At 37.4% G+C, this 19,181-nt stretch overlaps 1 protein-coding gene across 1 annotated transcript in view; it reads right to left on the reverse strand.

The window, feature by feature from the left end:
- The window catches only part of LOC135086527 (glutamate receptor 1-like), a 195,187-nt gene that overhangs the window by 47,184 nt on the left and 128,822 nt on the right, over positions 1 to 19,181 (reverse strand). Inside the window, exons 5-6 of the mRNA XM_063981262.1 lie at positions 6,280 to 6,533; positions 114 to 245 (exon numbers count right to left, since the gene is read on the reverse strand). Of these exons, the coding sequence (XP_063837332.1) occupies positions 114 to 245; positions 6,280 to 6,533 (386 nt within the window). The remainder of the gene's footprint in view (positions 1 to 113; positions 246 to 6,279; positions 6,534 to 19,181) is intronic.

Genomic DNA, 19,181 nt, shown 5'->3' on the forward strand with positions numbered 1-19,181 from the left:
AAGTATTATAATACACCCAAAATGTCGATTTTACTCCATTTTGTAGGAAACTTACTCCATTTTGTAGGAACAAAATAAAAAAGAACTTCTTAATACTTCTTATTTAAACTTACCGAGATAGAATCTTTTTTCCAGACATCAATAAAGTCTCGAACAACTTTCCGTGAAGTGTCCAGGAGACGAAATCCGGTTATATTGACAGCGCCAAACTCCGTTACTTCTTTCTCCCAGCGATCGTCCATTACCTGCGAAAATAATAAATATTTAAGGCTGGGTTGCACCATCTTACATTAACTTTAACAAACGTCAAAAATCTGTCAATCTCCATACGAAAAACAACGGTTATCGTCAGAGTTACGGTCAAAGTTAGGTGATGCAACTAGAGATGTGCCGCTGAGAAAGTTCTCGTTCCCGGCAATATTCCCAGTGAGAATATTCTCGAGAACCGAGAACGCTCCCGGGAATATTCTCAGTGTTCTCGACAGAATACATTTAGTTTTAATTTTCATTTTGTTGTTTATATGTGGTATTATTTGAAATGCTTCGATGTTTTATTAACTGGGCGTTAAGACTAGTTGTTATAAACAAGGCATGAAACGTGTGAGTGAAAAATTGCTGTCTTGCTTACTCTTTTCGTGGCGAACGCGTACCGCGGCTTTAGGACTCGGCTACGGTATTTGAACATGAGTGTGCCTCTGAGTTTTAAGGCCCTTGCCACTCTGGCGGATTTCAAGCGGATTCAAAGCGGATTCAAAGCGGATTTAAAGCGGAGCGGCGACGCGACGGAGACGTTGCGTGAAACCGAGCTGGATTCGATGATTGACCTTTTTTTCGAAGTTGGACCTACCTAACTGGACTGTTTGTCCCAGGTATACATTGTTGTCAACAACTTCGAGTGTAGAGTCTTCAACTTTTAGAGGAGTGGGTGCAACACGGTTTTTAGACATGATTTTTAAATCTTGTCCATGGTCATTTTGAGACCCACTTGTTGAGAGACTCTATTGAGGCCATCGAGCATTGTGCCTAGATCTTCCTGCTAAATCCGCTCCAGCCCAGAAGCTTGAAAACATCTTCTAGGGCGGTGGTGATGACATCTCCCTGTTTCACCCCTCGCTGCAACTGGATAGGTTTCGGGTCCTGATCTTGAAACGGACTGTTACTATGGCGTGTTTGTACAAGCCTTTCAATACTTCAATGTATCGATAGTCAATTTGGCACAGTTGGAGAGACTGCAGCACTGCCCATAGTGCCCATGTCTCAATCGAATTGAAGGCTTTCTCATAGTTCACAAACGCAAAGTGGCTGATTATACTCCTTGATCTTCCGTATAATCTGCCGTAGCGTATACATATTATTATGGTCTATGGTACTAAAGCCTTTTCAGAAACCGGCTTGTTCGGGGGGCTGAAAGTTGTCAAGCCTGCTAGCGTGACAATTCGTAATGACTATCAAAAACAGCTTATAGATATGGCTCAGAAGCGAAATGGGTCTATAATTCTTCAACAAGGTTTTGTCGCCTTTTTTGACGAGGAGTATAACCATACTTCTTTGCCATGCCGTAGGCGTAATTCCCTTGAGGATGACGGAATCGAACAGCTTCTGAAAAGCCTTTAGTACCGGCGTTCCACCTGCTTTCAGAAGCTCAGCCGTGATTACGGTGCCTTGTTGTTTTTCAGCTGTTTGAGAACCATTCTAATCTCGTACAGACTAAGATCAATCTAGCTAGCACGTATTTTATATAAAAATGTGTCAAATGATCCGTCAGACAGGCTATCCATAACTTATCCAGAAGTGGCGAAACAGGCCCTTACTAAGCGATTGTGAAATATGCCCTTAATGTCAAATGTAAAGAATACTTTAAAAAACTAAAAACACGCTTTTAATTACTAACAGGAATCATCAGGACCCTGGACATCATCTAGCATTAAAGTGCTCGAAAAGACAAATCCAACGAACCCAAACTCGATGAGTTTCCGCCGTTTCGTTTAGGAGTTCCTATGGCCACCTCCTGACTCCATCATTAGGACCCTGGACATTATCTAGCACTTAAAGATATCGAAAAGACAAATCCAATGAACCCAATCTCGATGTGATTCCACCGTTTCGTTTAGGAGTTCCTTTGGCCACCTTCCAGTCCCATCATCAGACCAGCTGGTACCACAATATTGTATTGTCATCTAATCTGCATAAAGTTTCATGATGATACAAGACTTAGAAATGCATGTAATTCAGATTCTAAGATTCCATTACATAGTTAGTTACATACACGACGACCTAATAAAAGCGTGTTAAAAACGAAAAAATTGACAGTTATATTATTTAATTGCATGTAAAAAGTAATTTCTGTCATCTTACATATCATTAAAACAACATTTCACGACGAAAAAAATAAAATATAATAAAGGAACAGTTGCCGAGAATATTGCCGAGAAAGTTCCCGAGAATATTCTCGGGAACACTGAGAATATAGCCTTTCTCTGCAAATAGAGTGTATTGTTTAATATACACTTATCTGTAGACTTAATTTAAAACTATTTTACTTAAGAAAGTTTGTTTATTTCCATTTGATAAACATGATTCTCAACCTTTCTCACTTAGGAGAACGCTCCCGGGAGCGCTCCCGAGAATATTCTCAGTGAGGAGAGCGTTCTCGGGAACGGCACATCAATAGATGCAACTCAGTCTATGTAATAAGTAATAAATATAATTTATAACTACAAAACAACTTATCTAACTTAACTTTCTAACTAACCTTTTACGAGTATTTTTAGATGCGCTCCTTTCGTTCAGTTCAAAAGATAAAAAACCCGCGCTCTTGTACAGTTGGTTTTATACATAAGTCACTTTTGAATAGCAAATCTATAATTCTTTTTAGTAGTTTCTAAATCCAGAGCGTAGGTGATTCAGAACAGTACTTTCTACAAACTAAGATTTAGTTGGTTGGGACTTTTACATTAAAATGCTAAAACTAACTATTCCCATAACACGGGACTATGCCCACCTCTCTTTCCCACCGCTGCAACTCCTGTGTAGCCAGGTTCTACAGCTTGACTGCCAAAAACCCAACCAGTGAAGGTCAAGTTTGTCCCGGGAGAAAGTTATACAACGCTATTCATTATTTTTGACTAAAAATATACTGTATATTTAGTAGTTAAATGTTTCAAATGAAAAAAACTGGCTGTTGTACAATGGTTGTTTGTCTGTGTGACCAGTCGCTTAACTATTTATTGGATTAATTCGATTTAATTATGTAAATACCGATGGATTACTTAGTACATAATGTATACTTAATGTATCCCATAATGGTCCATATTAATACAATATTGGGCTTAAGTGATACAGTTAGTAATTAGACAGTATTTAAAGAAATATATGAACAATATTAAGTTTATTCTGTGCAGAAATAACACCCATTACCTATCACAAAAGTCTTTCAATTTCAAATACAAATTGAAATTTCTCAGAATTTGCGTTGTTCTGTATTAATTAAGTAAGGTCAAATTATTTAAAATATCAACAACTACATAGAAGAAATACATGTCTATTGTATACCTTAACTTTGAGCATTTACAACTGGTCAGCTTTTATTGAAGTTAACGTTGCAAATAAATGGATTGTATAGAATAGATAGATTAGTCAAAACATACGTATTCCATTGAATGCAACGGGCTTAAAGCCAATATTCAGAATTCGGTATGGAGCGGAGAGCCATTTATTACGGTCGAGCGTCCCTCTATGCCTGGAGTGACTGTGGTGATAACGCACAATAACTGGCCGATCATTGTATTATCGGTTGGAAAAGATGAAAGCACAAGGCTAGATGCTTTGAAATAATTAAAAAATAATAGTCCTAAGTGTATTTATTTATTACACTTAGGACTATTATTATTACTTATATTTCATTGAATGCTGTTTAACATTCCGCGTGTTTTAATGTGATGACAGAGCGCAGGAAGCGTGATACGTAATAACACATGCGAGGACTGCGCCTGCAGCTTACGAGTACGTTGGACATCCTCATTTCCTCTTCATTTATAGTAGCTTTTCAAACATGCACGTGAATATTGATAGTTATCCTGCCTGCCGTTCAAATATACTGTCAACGAAATGTCTACTACTAGCGACTGCATTCGATAACATTTTAATTTGACTCAACGACAGACGTTGTGTTGTTCAATACCAATTAAATGATACCTACTTACCTGTGTAAAGTTAAGTTTATTATAATGACGGAGTAGTCTTCTATAATTTAACATTAGATATTTTTAAGTATTTCTTGAAAAGAACAAAGCATATCCATCTATAGAAACGTGGGCCTTGAATTCGTACAAGAATGTACTGTAGAGAAAAGGACGTCCAGTTTTTACTACATTAAGAATTTCCTTGAAACATTTCCAATTTTCCTATTCGTAAAAACTAAACCTGTTAATAAAGAATACTTTAAAACATTCAATAGACGAATTGGTTCAGCTGTTCAAGTGATCCGTTTATCGACGGATATTTCAATTCCATTTAAAACCTAAAAGATACAATTAAATTATTACTCTCGGCAATGATCATAACAACCGGAATTTCTTTATTAAGATATTCAACAAAGGCTGTAATAATGATATTAAAATTGAAAAAGCTGTATTTCTGAGAAAACACGATGTTGGGTTTGCTCACTTGTGAAAACTAATTTTCCGTCTATTTGGATTGTATTTGTAACTATTGTTTGCATTTTTATTGCTGAATATTCTTACATAGAATTTGAAATACCGTGTACCGTACTCTAAAACCGGTCTGACAATAGAGCGTAAACAATTTTTCATACCCTTAGAAATGATAAGTTTTTCACGCGTACTTACCTAGTCACACAGCTAGTAATTATACAGGGTGGAAACGTTAAGCGATCTCACTTGATTATTTCTAAACTATACAAGATATCGAAAAACTGATTACTGATTCTGAAAGTGCTTCATAAGCTCTTTCAAACGGTATCAATAAATAGGTTACAGAATAAACTGGATCTATCTGAAAATTTAATGTTTCCAGCTTTCATGCATTTAGTAAAACCACATAATATGTATTAAAAACTATACAAGATATTAAAAAACTGGTTACTGATCCTGAAAGTGCTTCACGAGCTCTATCCAACGGTACAAATAATAGGTTACTTAATAACCTGGATACATCCGAAAATTCAATGTTTCCAGCTTCCATACATTTAGTACAGCCACAGTCATGGCACTCATGTCTTGATAATAATATTATAGCAAGTAAAGCCTAAAACCAATGATTTCCATGAATAATTTTAATTAAAAATGCAATTTACGAGTTCATTTTAAGTGTTTATTATTTAATAAAAAAAATACTTCTAATATTGTTTGGCTGGCATACATTTAGTATGGAGGCTGAAAACATTTAATTTTCGGATAGATTCAGTTAATACTATTATTGGTACCGTTGGATAGAGCTAGTACCTAAAGCACTTTCAGGATCAGTAACCAGTTTTTCGATATCTTGTATAGTTTAGAAATAATCGAATGAGATCACTTATCGTTTCCACCCTGTATGTACTATACATACAAAAATATTGTTTACAGGCGGTTACAGTTTATTGTTCCGCGATATGAACGTGTAAGTGTATTTAATTAAATTAAGCCCATTGCTGTACATTTTCAACACCACAGTATTCTGGCTAACTTATTTGTAGCAAAACCTCGTCTAGTGCCCTAACTTTAGATGCTGGTGTGAGCGTGTTTATGAAAATTATAGTTTCGCATGCCATTTCACAACTTTCTATTCGTTTGAAAAGCTTCAAACCTGCGTCGGTGGAGTTGATATGTTTTTCTTGTCACCAAGTTTTTAGAGAGTTTCAGTACTCTAATTTGGATAATTAATTATATTTCGTACTGCGCAAATAGTTAGTTTAGTTAACTTATAGTGTGTTGAATGTTTTGAATAAACATTCCGTATCTTACTGAAGTTATGTGCCTTGGATTTCCTGTGATGCTTTCATAAAATATTATAGAAGAAAATTAAGATTAAATCTAATCTACACATACTCTTATTCCACGCAGGTACTTAGCAATTAACTACTAAAGTTATCGAGGTTACGACCTCCAGACTATTTCTCATTACCAGCATCGGAAACTAGAAGTCAAGATGCGCTAGTGTTTCAGTGAGCCGACTTTATAGGTAATTAGTGCGCTCCAAATCCAACGGAACGCGGCGCTACAGGAGAAAGTAGGGGCGCCTGAATTCAGCTTACTAACAAGGAGTCTGGGGATTACTCACCAAGCCGCTGAGGAAATAGTGATAGTTTCTTCGGCCGAGGTGCACGTCGCGTACGTGCAGAATTAGCGCGTCTTTGGCGAGCTGTGTGGCGGAGTCCAGGACGACGTGCTTGTTGCTCCAGCGGTCGAGGCGCTCGATGGCTCGGAGGAAGTCCACCACGTCGGTGGAGTTCGACACGCGCTTCACGTTCGATATGCGGAAGGTAGCGTTGCCGGGCTGAAGGCTCTGGTACAGCTGTTGCAGGCGGAGCAGACCTGTGAACAAAAGAACAATTATCAACATCATCGACTGAAAATATTAATGATATTTTGAAACTGTAGATAATTGCGAGCCTTAAATATAAATTTGGATCTCCCACGAGCCGTGCATCCACTGATCTACCCGCCAGTGGGTGCAGGGGGGATGAATATTTATACAAAATCTCACTAAAACACATTGTAGTTAATATAAATTGACATTGTGCTGTGTACTATACTTAAATAAATAAATAACAAAATAAAGTCTATGACTTCAGGACGTATAAAATGTTTTAACGTTGTCACTGACGGGGTTCAAACACGCAACTGCAGTACACCAAAGAAGAACTAACAAGGCGGTAGGTAGCCATAATAATTGAGAACGATTGGATACAACAGCATTCAAAATGGAAATCGTTTTTCATATTACGTTAATTGAAAAAAAAAGTGGTAACAAAACGAGTTTTAAACAAGAATGAAATTGTTTGTCCAGGCAGGAAGTTTGCCGGCCGCGCGATCCGCAAAGAGCTGAGAGCTTTCGTCCCAGTGCAACCGCCAAAGGGTAAAAGCAGTACAAGATATTATAAAATGCCTTTGAGTGTCACTCAGTTCAAAATTCGTGTTCAAATGGAACATATAAGTAGATAGATGTAAGCGATAGAGCATAAGATTGTTCCTTTTGTTCTGTCATTTCACTGTGCAAGTAATGTAGGTATCTAATATTTTTCTTCCCAAATTAACAGAATGAAAATAAAAAGTGTGATATCAACAAACCATTCGCTTTAGACACACGCGATGAAACTTAACGGGCTTTATTTTTCATCGTGAAAGGATATCAGATTTTATAATATTCATTATGGACGACCCTCGAGGGTTATGAAATTATTCATTCCAAAAAGTTATAAACTTTGTTATGATAGGCACCTTTTTTAAAGGTCGCTGTCTTTTCAAACATCAGCTGGATGCCGTTATAATATCTTTTACTTTCGTTTCAGATTTGTTACAATAAATGTTTGTGTATTTAACAGAAAACGCTCGTGGTATTTTAGAAGCAAAAATGTTTATAAGACCGAAGTCCAAGTCGAAAGTTATACCTACTTTGTATGTGTAACTTTGTTTTAAAGTGATTAATCTAAGTAGAGTTAGTAGTAGACGTAAACTTCAAAACAAAAGTATGCTTGGTTTCGGAATATCTACGTTAATACTCGTAATTAGTAGTTTCATGTTAACTATAAGTTAGAGGAGCTTGTTCCGAGCACTAAACGAACACTATTTAATCACTGAAATCCAAAATTAGTATGCATTTTGGTGAAAATAACAATACTAGCTTTTGCCCGCGGCTTCACCCGCGTGAAATTTCGTTTGTCACAGATCGTCATAAATTTGCGTGAAAGAGTAAGGCCCAGAACACACGGTGAAACGCAACTGCAACGAAACTGCAACTTCTAGTTACTTTCGACCATTTCAAACCGGTTTCAAACTGGTTGCGTCATGTGTGATCTCTCAACGGAATCTATGGCAGAAACTTAGATGCAACTCAAAAGTAACTAGAAGTTGCAGTTTCGTTGCAATTGCGTTTCACCGTGTGTTCTGGGCCTAACAAACATCCAGACATCCAAACTTTCGCATTTATAATATTAGTAGGATAAACGAAGGCCTTGAGTTTATATCGGTTTGCAACCACCTTATAATGCAATTTCCCTGCCACCAAAAAACTTTTTCTTTGATGAAATGCACGAAGAATTATTAAAGACAACTTTCTGCAGTACAAAATAAAAGCAGGTACATCTGTCGACCAACAAGTTTCTTGACAGCTCGTTTTAAGTTTACGGTTTTCTTTTCAAGTCGTCGGCGGTGTCAGTATAAATTTCTACCAACTTTTCCAAAATACACGACGCGAAATATGATATCGGGAATTTATCGCAGCTTCATACGAGAGCTTGAAAGTTTTTATTGTATTGGTGTTAATAAAGGGTTCTTTATTGCAAAGTAATAAAGTTACCTTAGGTTGCACCATCTTAATCATGTCAAATCTCTGTAAAACTCCATACAAAAACACCGGTTAAAATTATAGTTTACGGCTAAAGTTAATGTGATGCAACTCGGCCTTAGCAATCATCGTACAGTTGTCAACGGCACATCGTCCTATCCAGTTTTAATGCAAACTTGCATCGTTTAGTTTGATTTGCTGTCGTCTGTAAAAAAATCAATCGGAAAAGTCATGCTGACGTTTTAGTCGCGATATCATAGTTTAATGTAGTATGTCTGGTCTGGGTATAATTATTTTTAATTAAGAGGTACATTACAATGTATGCCTATTTAATGAAGCCTCAGATCATAGAAAGAGAATAGATATGAAGTCGCGCGTAACTACAACGAGAACCAGTGTCCCCACATTTCCCCCACCACAGCTCCCACACACACATTCAACTGTGTAAAAACAAAGCGACTGAGAGTCTACGACAACATGTGCATTGTGCAACCGGCTTAAAAGTGCTGTGATTGGCCAGAAGGCATGGCTTATGGCCAATCAATGGCCGCGTGGCGTGACGCACACTTTGAAAACGCTAGTGAGAGAACAAAGATAAAATGGAGTCGACAAGATATCGATACTTTAAATCGCTAGGGGCAAGGCTCGAAACTGCCCCCCTAGACAAAACGCACTTTTTGATCGAATCGAAAATCGAATCCGTCAAAACTCCATACAAAAAAGGGGCTTTTCGACCACTTTTCGACTGGTTTGCGATTATAATTTGCACTTTGTCTAGACCCACAGGTTTCACAAAATGCTTATCTATGAAAACCTTTTTATTATTATACGTTATTATTAACTACTATCACGCATTTACTTTTTAATTATGGCGATCTGCGTACCGCATATGTATATCAAAAATAATGCCTATATTTCAACTAGCTCTTATAGTAATTACATAGTTGACAGTTACTAATTACTTCTACTGTTATTTTTTTTTTGTAAAATCTTATAATCGCAAGTAACACATCATTTTTTTATTTAAAATTACAGAATAGAAAATTATAATTTACTTCTATTTATCGATAATAGGAAACCGCATTAGAACAAGAGCACGGCACTATGTTACGACCGGCACATGCGGCCGTACTGTGTATTTTCACACGACAGTGGATATCGGAAGAAATTAAATACATTGCGCAGTAGTTGAGCATGACATAAAGTGGTTGCTAACTAAATCGTCAATGTACAAGTGTGTTAGAATTTTTATCACCACTGATTTCGATATCGCAGTAACTGTTACGGCACTGAATTCGTTCGTAAAAATGTTTTTTTTTAATTTTATTTATAAGCAAAATACCAATGGATTTGCAATACTTACATGTAGTAAATGACTCCATTGTTCCTGTAGTTCTTCGTTTCACTTGTTTTATTGCACGTAACGACGCATTATCCAAAATATCGGAGAACATTTCCTTAGTACGACTGAATCGCGACTAACCTAGCTACGCGGCCGATGTTCGTTTTTGGGCATATCGCGGAGACACGCGCCACGCCCCCGTTTCACATCTATTCCCTTCTATGATCTGAGGGTATGATGGTAAGCCTATTGTATTAATTCAACTTTATTTATAAAAACATACTCCCGAATTATTGTCAGCTTCTTCATTTCTATGAAAATTCAATGTTTCCAAGAAAGTACCTACTCGAAGTGTTAATTCTGAAGCTCATTCGTCAGCACAAAATTTATGAATGGTTACAGTAAGCTGAATGGATTCATAGATTAGTCAATTGTCTATTGAATATTCGAAATGAGTAAAAGTCGTACCGTAATAATTTTATTCTAATTTTAGTTTCAATGTAGCTACATTACGAGCTACTTAAGGAAATATTTTAAGTTGTATATATAAACGCCTAGAAACCGAGTTAGCGCAAGAAAAGGGGGTGGGTCACTTCAAACTGGCTAAGCTTTTCCTATTGATTCTGACAGTTGACAAATGTCAAACGTTAGCGTAAGCGTACTAACTCACGAAGGCGAATGAGCTGTGTGTGTACGTGTACAATGTACATGCAAATAACGATAGTGTAATGTCTATCAAAACTTTTGAAAATCGAACAGTAGCGAGCCACCACACATGTAAAGCTCACTCGCCTTCGTGAATTGAGAATGTTACTAGGTATGCAAAATCACTTGAAACCTATGTTACAGTTAAGCTTTCACTTAAACATATACATTTGTTTTTATTTCATTCAAAAATACCAAGTAGTTATGATTTTATAGGCATTCAAAGTTCGCTTAAATATCGAGTCCCGCTGAACGGTCACGTGACCCCGCATGACGTACATTCACAGTGTCCGCTCACTAGAAAGCGGATATAAACATACTTAAATACATTTTTTTTTGTAAATACATACATATTATACATATTAACACCCAGACCCATCACAGAAATTAAAATTGAACCAAACCCAAACTTGATGCGATTGTGTCGTTTTATGGCGAAATACCTTCCAGCTCCATCATCAGATCCTAATTACTATAATAGAATTGAAGTACTCGTCAATACAAAACGAACGAGCCCAAACTCGATGGAGTTAAGTCGTTTTATTATGGAGTTCTTATGGCCACCTTCCAGCTCCATCATCAGATCAGCTCCATGTCATCACAATATTGCATGGTCATCCAAATTACATGTGAAATCATATGCGAAATTTCAGCTTAATCGGTTGTCCGGAAGTGGGTCTTAATTCAGCTTGCAAGATTCCACCCATACAAAGGACAATGGGCAAAATGGTACCCGGCTCCAATAGATATGTGTCTAGTATCGTTTGAAAGGTCTTACCAAGATGAACAACTTTTACTATGACCACCAGCCTCAGATCTGGTTGTGTACGAAGATATACATACTTTTTTGCAGAATGGTACCCGGCTCCAATAGTTATGTTTGTAGTGTCATTTGAAAGGTCTTACCAAGACAAACAACATTTACTATGGCCACCAGCCTCAGATCTGGTTGCGTTCGAAGATAAAGATACTTTTTGTGTAACCTAAGTATCATACAGTATGAAGGGGGACGCGCTCGAGGCAGGGCACCGACGAGATGGTCGGACGCGGTGAGGAAGACGGTGGGCTTGAGTTTGCATCGTGCGGTCCACACAGCTTATGACCGCAGTCTGTGGAGGAACACTATCTATGGTCGCGATCCTCATCAGTGAGGGACCGAGGAAGAAGAAGAAGAAGTATCATACGTGTCCATCGTATGGTACTTAGGTTATGCGAGGCAGGAAGGGTTTACTGCTCCAGCATCTTTCCTTAACTCTATAATTATTGATGGGGATAATTGTGAAATAAATATTTTTATTTAAAGAAGTACTACCCCCTTATTAATAAAAAGTTACACCTAGGAAGAGCCTTGGATTAAAATGACATTTCCATACCAAATGACAATTTAAGCCAGAGTTCAACTAGAGTGTAACTGTTATTAATAAAGGGGTTAAAGTTTTATTACTTCTTAAGGGTTTTATTATGGGTTGCTAAAGCGAATAAACCCACAAGACCCAATAAGTCCACCCACAAGATGGACCGACGACCTCATAATGGTAGCGGGAAGACGCTGGATGCAGGCCGCCACCAACCGGCCATTGTGGAAATCATTGGGGGAGGCCTATGTTCAACTGGACGTCCTATGGCTAAAATGATCATGATGATGATGATGAAAGCGAATAAAAGGCTAATAGCTTGGGTAGTTCATCGTAGGCCTATAATCCTTTCCTTTTCAATGCTTCTTTTAGTTATATTAATAGAATGTAGTCATAATACATACTCGTATACATGGATGATTGTGTTATACTTTCATTATAAATAATACTTAGTGGAATTACTGCTTTCAAAACGTGAATTAGAACTGGCCCCATAGCAGACATTTTCCTACATCTAAAGGCCTTTTAAAATATATATTGGTTATGGCTATTGGAGCGGGTACCACTTTCCATACATTTGTGCCCATCATCCTTTGAGCCAGTCACTGTAATATGACGTCACGCGCATAAAATGGCGGGCCGGCCGCCGCCCGCACCTTTAAAATTCAATATCTTGGAAACTAATTGACGTATCGAAATAATTCTTTCACGTGTATTTTTTATTTTTAACAGAGAATACAGAAAGCTAAAAAACAAAATTAGTGAACATTCTTCATTGCAACAACTACATAATAATTAATATGATTTTTGCCTCACTTTACAATAGACGAAGCACTTGTATCAAGACAATCCATTTAGATTCTAGGCGTTATCAATCACCTTAGATTGATCTCTACACGGATAAAGAGATATTTACAGTTTTCTACTAGTGACAAACAGTCGGTTCTAAAGTAAATATAATCTCAAAGTTTGCCAAAACGTGGCCTGGAAACTACTCGTGAGCTATATACCTCACCTTAATGGAGCAATAATTTCATTGAGGCTCACTGATAAGTAATAATGAAACTCGCACAAATTGCGACAGTGTCGTAGTAATTACCAGCGTTCTAATTAAACCAATATCCAATTATGTTACATGAATTGCGAATTATACAACATTATTTTTTGTATATACGAAAGCCGAAACACGTGTCACGTATTTCAATCTTTAGAATCAGTATATAAAAAATTTAAATGATACCTTGAAAACTCACGAAGTTTCAAGCTTTTTTTGTTGTCCCATTATCCGCACGCGAGTGTATGTACTTACATCGTACAACGCGGGGCACTTTTGTTGTTAACAATGCAATGTTTGTTAAGTTTGTCTATGGGCGACGGTAATCACTTACCATCAGGTGATCCATCTGCTAGTTTGCCTCCTGTCAATTAAAACTAAAAAAAATAATATTAAAAATATTGCGATGGATTCTATTACTGTTTCTGAACATATAGTTTTAAGGTTTCGTATATACTAAAAATAACCTTGTATAACTTTAGCTTCCAAAGAACTACTTTTAAATCAATTTGTTTATAGGTAAGGCGCAAGGACTGAAGTGATCGTCGCTTTTAAAATAGCGATAAAATTGTTTGAAATATTAATATTTATTTCAATGCAAATACGCCGACGGCAAGTTTACCCGGAAACAGTAACTGGCGCTATTAAATGTTGAATAGATTCACGAGACCGTGACGTTTACACTTGTCAAGTCAGATTGTCGTCTTGGGGCGTCCATGCGTTTGTGTAGTTTAAATTAATTTGTGACTAACTGACATGTTACTGAAATGAAGATTTGCAATATGTTTAATATTTCTGCGCTTCTGAAAGAATATGATGTTAAACCCTGATGTGCGAGTTAGATGATGATTTATAATCCTACTCAATATTTGTAAATACGTCATGATTCTGCCCCACTTAAAATTTCTTCTTTTAATATCACTTCAATTGGCAATAAAGTCTAAGTATACCCAAATTACAAAATAACAATGTCAATTTTTTAGTGTAATAATGTTAAAAAAGCTGACTTTATCTGTTAAAAATTTGCCAGTTTCATTAGATGAGGACTTACATTACCGGACGAAATCACAAATCTTACAGCCTCTAGATCAGCGGGAACGGAGGCAGGGTCGCGGTCGGAGGTTACTATTTAAATAAGTCTGGATTGGCATGGAGAGTGTTGACACGGGGCTACCACCAGCGCTTGTAGGTCAGGCAGACTTACTTATTATGAATTTAAATCCATGATAGATATTTTCTTCTTAGTTTATATACAGGGTAGGTAAACACTTTGATATTACATAGGTAATAAGTATGCGGAACCTCGACAAAGAAGCTGAAAGTTTTTATCCAAGCCAATGTATCTTTTCCTATTTCTATGTCCAGTCCGTATCATCACATTCAAATTGCAGCGTCGGAGCGCCCGTTCGTAACGACGTAAAAAGTATTTGATGGAAATGTCAATGGAAGATGAAACACGCCATTCATCACTGGCGGGATTCATTATGCAGCTCCCGATGTGGCGCTTTTGTCATAATTTAAGGGTAATATCCGCGAAAAGATTGAGGCCGTGACGAAGACGGCAGAAGAGGGTTGACGTGTGGGTAATGAAGGCGTTAGTGGGATTTGTCGGGCGGCCCGAGACGGCTGGCCTCTCATTGCAATTTCATATCTCGTCATACGCTCCTTGTCTATATTTCACACACTTTTAACGTTACGTGTCCCGATTAATATGCGGTTAGTCATTTTTCTTTTTATCTACACATTCGTTTTTTAACAAAATTCTGTCGAAGTTTTCAGATACTTTTATGTAAAATTACCTATGTGCAAAATAAACCTAACTAAACTAATGCCTAAAGCAAACCATGTATCCCGTATGAAGATGTTAGCATTCAATTCATGAGCGACTATCAGGTATTTCTTTGTGTCTCGGTTACATATTTCTCTGTAAGGTTTAGGGAGCTCACAGACGAGCGAAAGTATATCGGTTTCTTTGTTTCTCGATTACAGATTTTTCTGAGAGGGTTATCCCTATCCGCTCCCGCTCAGGGAATTTAGGGAATGAAAGTATATCGGCAACTGCTTGCGGCAGTCACCAATAATCGCCGACAACAGATATTCAAATAAGACGATCGTCGCCGATGCATCGCGACTATCGAAGACGTGCAGTCACTAACGTATAGTCAGAGCGTCAACATATTATTATCATGATTGCGAAAGGAGCGAGTCGGAGAGAGTCGTCTACAGTCGCTGACCGTCGCCTACTACTATCGCAAGTAATGTCGCTCGTCTGTGAGCTCTCTAAGGGTTTAGGTCACGTATTTTAGATGTTAAAACGTTTTGTTCAGAAATGGTTCTTGATATCATCGAAAGCATTTTCTCTGCATTTACTTTATGTTCAATCTGAAAATTCTGCAAGTTTGACTAGCCTTTATGTTGACGACCCTCGATAGTTTGTAAGTTTTAAATCTATGAATCTATTTTAAGTAGTATGGATTTTCAATTTGTGTCGGCAATTGCGGAAGAAGCCCCACCTCTCACCTCGCAGTATTATTTTTTGATTCAGCAATATAAAGTACAATGACACTCAATTTTGAATGTGAATCATGTTTTTATAAAACCCCTTTCATGATTTTTTATGATTATACATATATTTATTAACTTTCAAAAGAAAACTATTTTGGAAACCAGACAGCACATTGAGCAGTCAGTTGAAGTCAGTTGTTACAACCCACGTGATTTATTACTAGGTAGGTAAACTGTAAACCTGCAGTTAACAAAAAATAATCCTTACCGTATCTAATGATACACAAAATAATATACTTATTTCAGAACATCGTGTGTTCCCTGTCCATGCTACATTTAAAAAGCGTTCATTCTGTAAAGTCTTTAGATGTTTGGAGTTGGACTTGGAGGTGGACTTGCTCGTTCGTCCCTACTGCACTAACTTTTGGAACGTCTTTTTGCAGCATCTGCCAAATTCGAATCGAAAAGTTTTTCTTTATCTTTAAAAGTCGAGATTGGTAACGACTCAGGAGCTTATCTCGAGACCGGCTCAAGTTTATGTTCTAAGTAAAGAATGTTTGACTTGTTGATTTTTTTCGAATAAGTACGATTTGTTTTAGAAATCTATTCTACTCTACCGTACCTAAGTACTCTAATGTTGAAGAAATAACAATTTCCTATGTGGAACTAAATTAAGGGCGGTGTATTGGGATCTGTACACACATATTAAGACTTTTATTTGTATAATGCACACTATAATTTAAAAAAATGGTTTGTTAAATGTCCAGGTAAAATACAAATTATAATGCCAATCAGCAAATTCAGCCTGTGACAGTTCTCTGGCATTTGTAATCCAATCGAGCTATAGTTAACGATGTAGGTATAGGTCCGACTACGCACGCATCTTCGTTATGTTCAGCGATTCACTCACCGATTCCCCCACATTGTCCCTTTATCTCCAATACGTTTCACCGTTCGAACACAAGAAAAAGCAATAAACTGTTTCGGCTTGTTATCCTAATTTTAGAGAAAAACGTAAGCAAGAAATCCGTTTCTTTTTGTTAAAGAAAATTATCTGAGACGACTGCAGAGGATGTCGGGTCGACGGAATTCCGGCGTTGTCTTCGTAGGACGTGATTCCTCTCCAGACATGATTACGTCTTTTCTTATATTGTGTGCGATGAATGGTGCCACCGTCTCGGCCAAGAAGTCAATTGCTCATGGATCGTGACTCAGGGGCAGAAAATGCTTCTATCTATACAGATTTTGCTGCAGCCCGCACTTGTGTTATAGTCAATAAATTTCAATTGCCCGAATCGTGCTTACAGTGGACACCAGTGAATCAGAGCGCACAATAAAAACAACAATTCATTGTAGTATCACTAATACCAGGTAAATAAATATTGAGGTACCCATGGTGGAAAAGGAAATAATAAAAGATAAACGATATTGTTACTTTAACTTTTAATACACGATTCACTGGAAAAAATCAAGTAGATAACAGATAATCGGTTGCGAGAATTATTTTTCCTATTTGTGTAAGCAATGAAACAAACAGGATATATGTATAATTCTTGTATTATGTCTCTATATTATTATTTCATTTAGGTGTTAAGAATTAGTTCTATGAATTGTTATTTACTCGTAGTTCCAAGAATGATATTTTGTTAATACGTATTAGTAACAAGCGCAAATTGTAATACGATTTTTATACGTAGAAAGAAATCACGATAACGAAAAGATACAATGTATAAGTTACAGGATGGTAGGTAAATGGGTATAAAATATAAGGTGTTATTTTTTATACTGATCATACTTTACCAACACATCTAATAAAATCATACAAATAAGACCCACGTGTTTTTTCAAAAAAAATCGGGCTAGTTTTCGAGTAAAACGACAAAGAATGTTTCGAAAAAAAATAAAAAATAAATCATCCTTTGAGCGCGGTGAGTATTCGTTTACGCACTATCGTAGTAGTCGGCCGAGGGCAACGACCGCTGCCACGTGCCGCGCCGCGTGAGTCGGCCATATTGATATCGCTGCCAGTCGCTCCGCGCCCACAGCCCGCGCCGAGCCGCCGATCGGCATGCGGGAGCGCATAAACAATCGTCCCAGTCCGTCCAATGTGCCCAAACGTATTGCAGTGTGTGTGCGAGTTATTACAATGCCGCGCTTGATAAATAACAAAACGCAGGTGAAATTATGTTTCGGGCACACTAACTGGCCGACGAGAAACATTGACGAGTCGAAAACCTTCACACCTTGCTTGTTTGGAGCCGCGCAGCGCTTCAGGGAGCGCAGCCGTATCCTGACTTGACGAGATCCCGTGCGCTTCGAGGACGAAGTTCTGGATTTCAATTTCAATCACCGGCACAGTGCTGGCGGTACCCAGATGCGAGCGCCGCAGACGGCGGCTTTTGCGTAAAAATACGGAATGCCTTATCAAGGAGTTGTTGCCAGAGGGCCACGACCGCGACCGAGTTCTATCGATGGATATTGCGGAAGTCTACCTAGGTACATACCTACAGTGTGATTGGGACAGATGAGTGCTTGTTTACGCGAAAGGGACTTTTTCCGTAAAAAAGTTAGTGCGCGAATTGTGAATACAACATCCGACGTGGTGTCTAGTGAACAGCAAGCAAGTGTGCAGCCCGGAAGCATTACCTCAATTCGATCGTGGCTAGATTAGACAGTGCAAGACAGTGTTTACGTGAACATTCAACAAAGGCTTGACGTTCAAAATGTATTGTGATTAGTGTAATAATAACCTAGGAACTTTAAATAACAACATCCAAAATAGGTAAATGTGTGAATAAGTAAAATCAATGAATCTAAAGTGTGATGGCAAATCATAATTTAGGAATTAAAACCAGGAAAATTGATCAGTGAGTTTTATTTACAACACCTATTCATATATCAATATTAGGGTGCATTTCCACTGAAGCGCAGCGAAGTAGTAATAGGTATGTACCTATCAATTTTTTATTACGTCTCTAAATAAATTGCGTAGGCATTACGAAACCGTAGATATTGAATTCCAATTTCTATCCTTTTTTAAATTTCTAGTTTAACGCGGATGATTCGCCTCGGTTCGTTGGAAAAGTCCCCCGCTATTACACTAATGAAAATACACTTATTTACCTACTTATGTGGCTAGATTTTGTTTCTCCCAGCGCGTAGTACCTATTAACATGACGTAATATCGTACATACTCACGAGTGATAATTTTTGGTAACGTAGGTTTAGTGTAATCTAACCTTTATGTGTGTGAACGTTTAATGAACGCGCGCGGCCATTGTTCGTACCTACTCGTATGAATGAAATGAGTAAAGAAAGAGAGAGAGGCAGTGAGTGAAGACAGGATGGTTGTAAAAATAATATCTTTATTTTGTTAGGAAAAGTAAAAACAAAAACTAGCCTGAATTTTTTTTAAAAACACTGGTTGTATTTGTATGATTTTATTAGATGCGTTGGTAAAGTATGATCAGTATAAAAAATAACACTTTATATATGAGCCGACACTAGCCTATCGACACCTTCAGGTTCAATTGTCGTATAAACCATTTTGGCCAAATCGAGTTATATATACCATTTTAATCAGAATTTTTTTCTCTATCGAGCTGTATATTCGAAATATTGAAATTCGCTAAAAATGTTTATACGCCCCAAAAAACTATAGCCTAAAAGATAAATAAATACCTTATAAACAGTGTAAAAACCGAACGCTTGTTTT

This window comes from Ostrinia nubilalis, chromosome Z, assembly GCF_963855985.1.
Source record: "Ostrinia nubilalis chromosome Z, ilOstNubi1.1, whole genome shotgun sequence".
In the NCBI taxonomy this organism is placed as follows: Eukaryota; Metazoa; Arthropoda; class Insecta; order Lepidoptera; family Crambidae; genus Ostrinia; species Ostrinia nubilalis.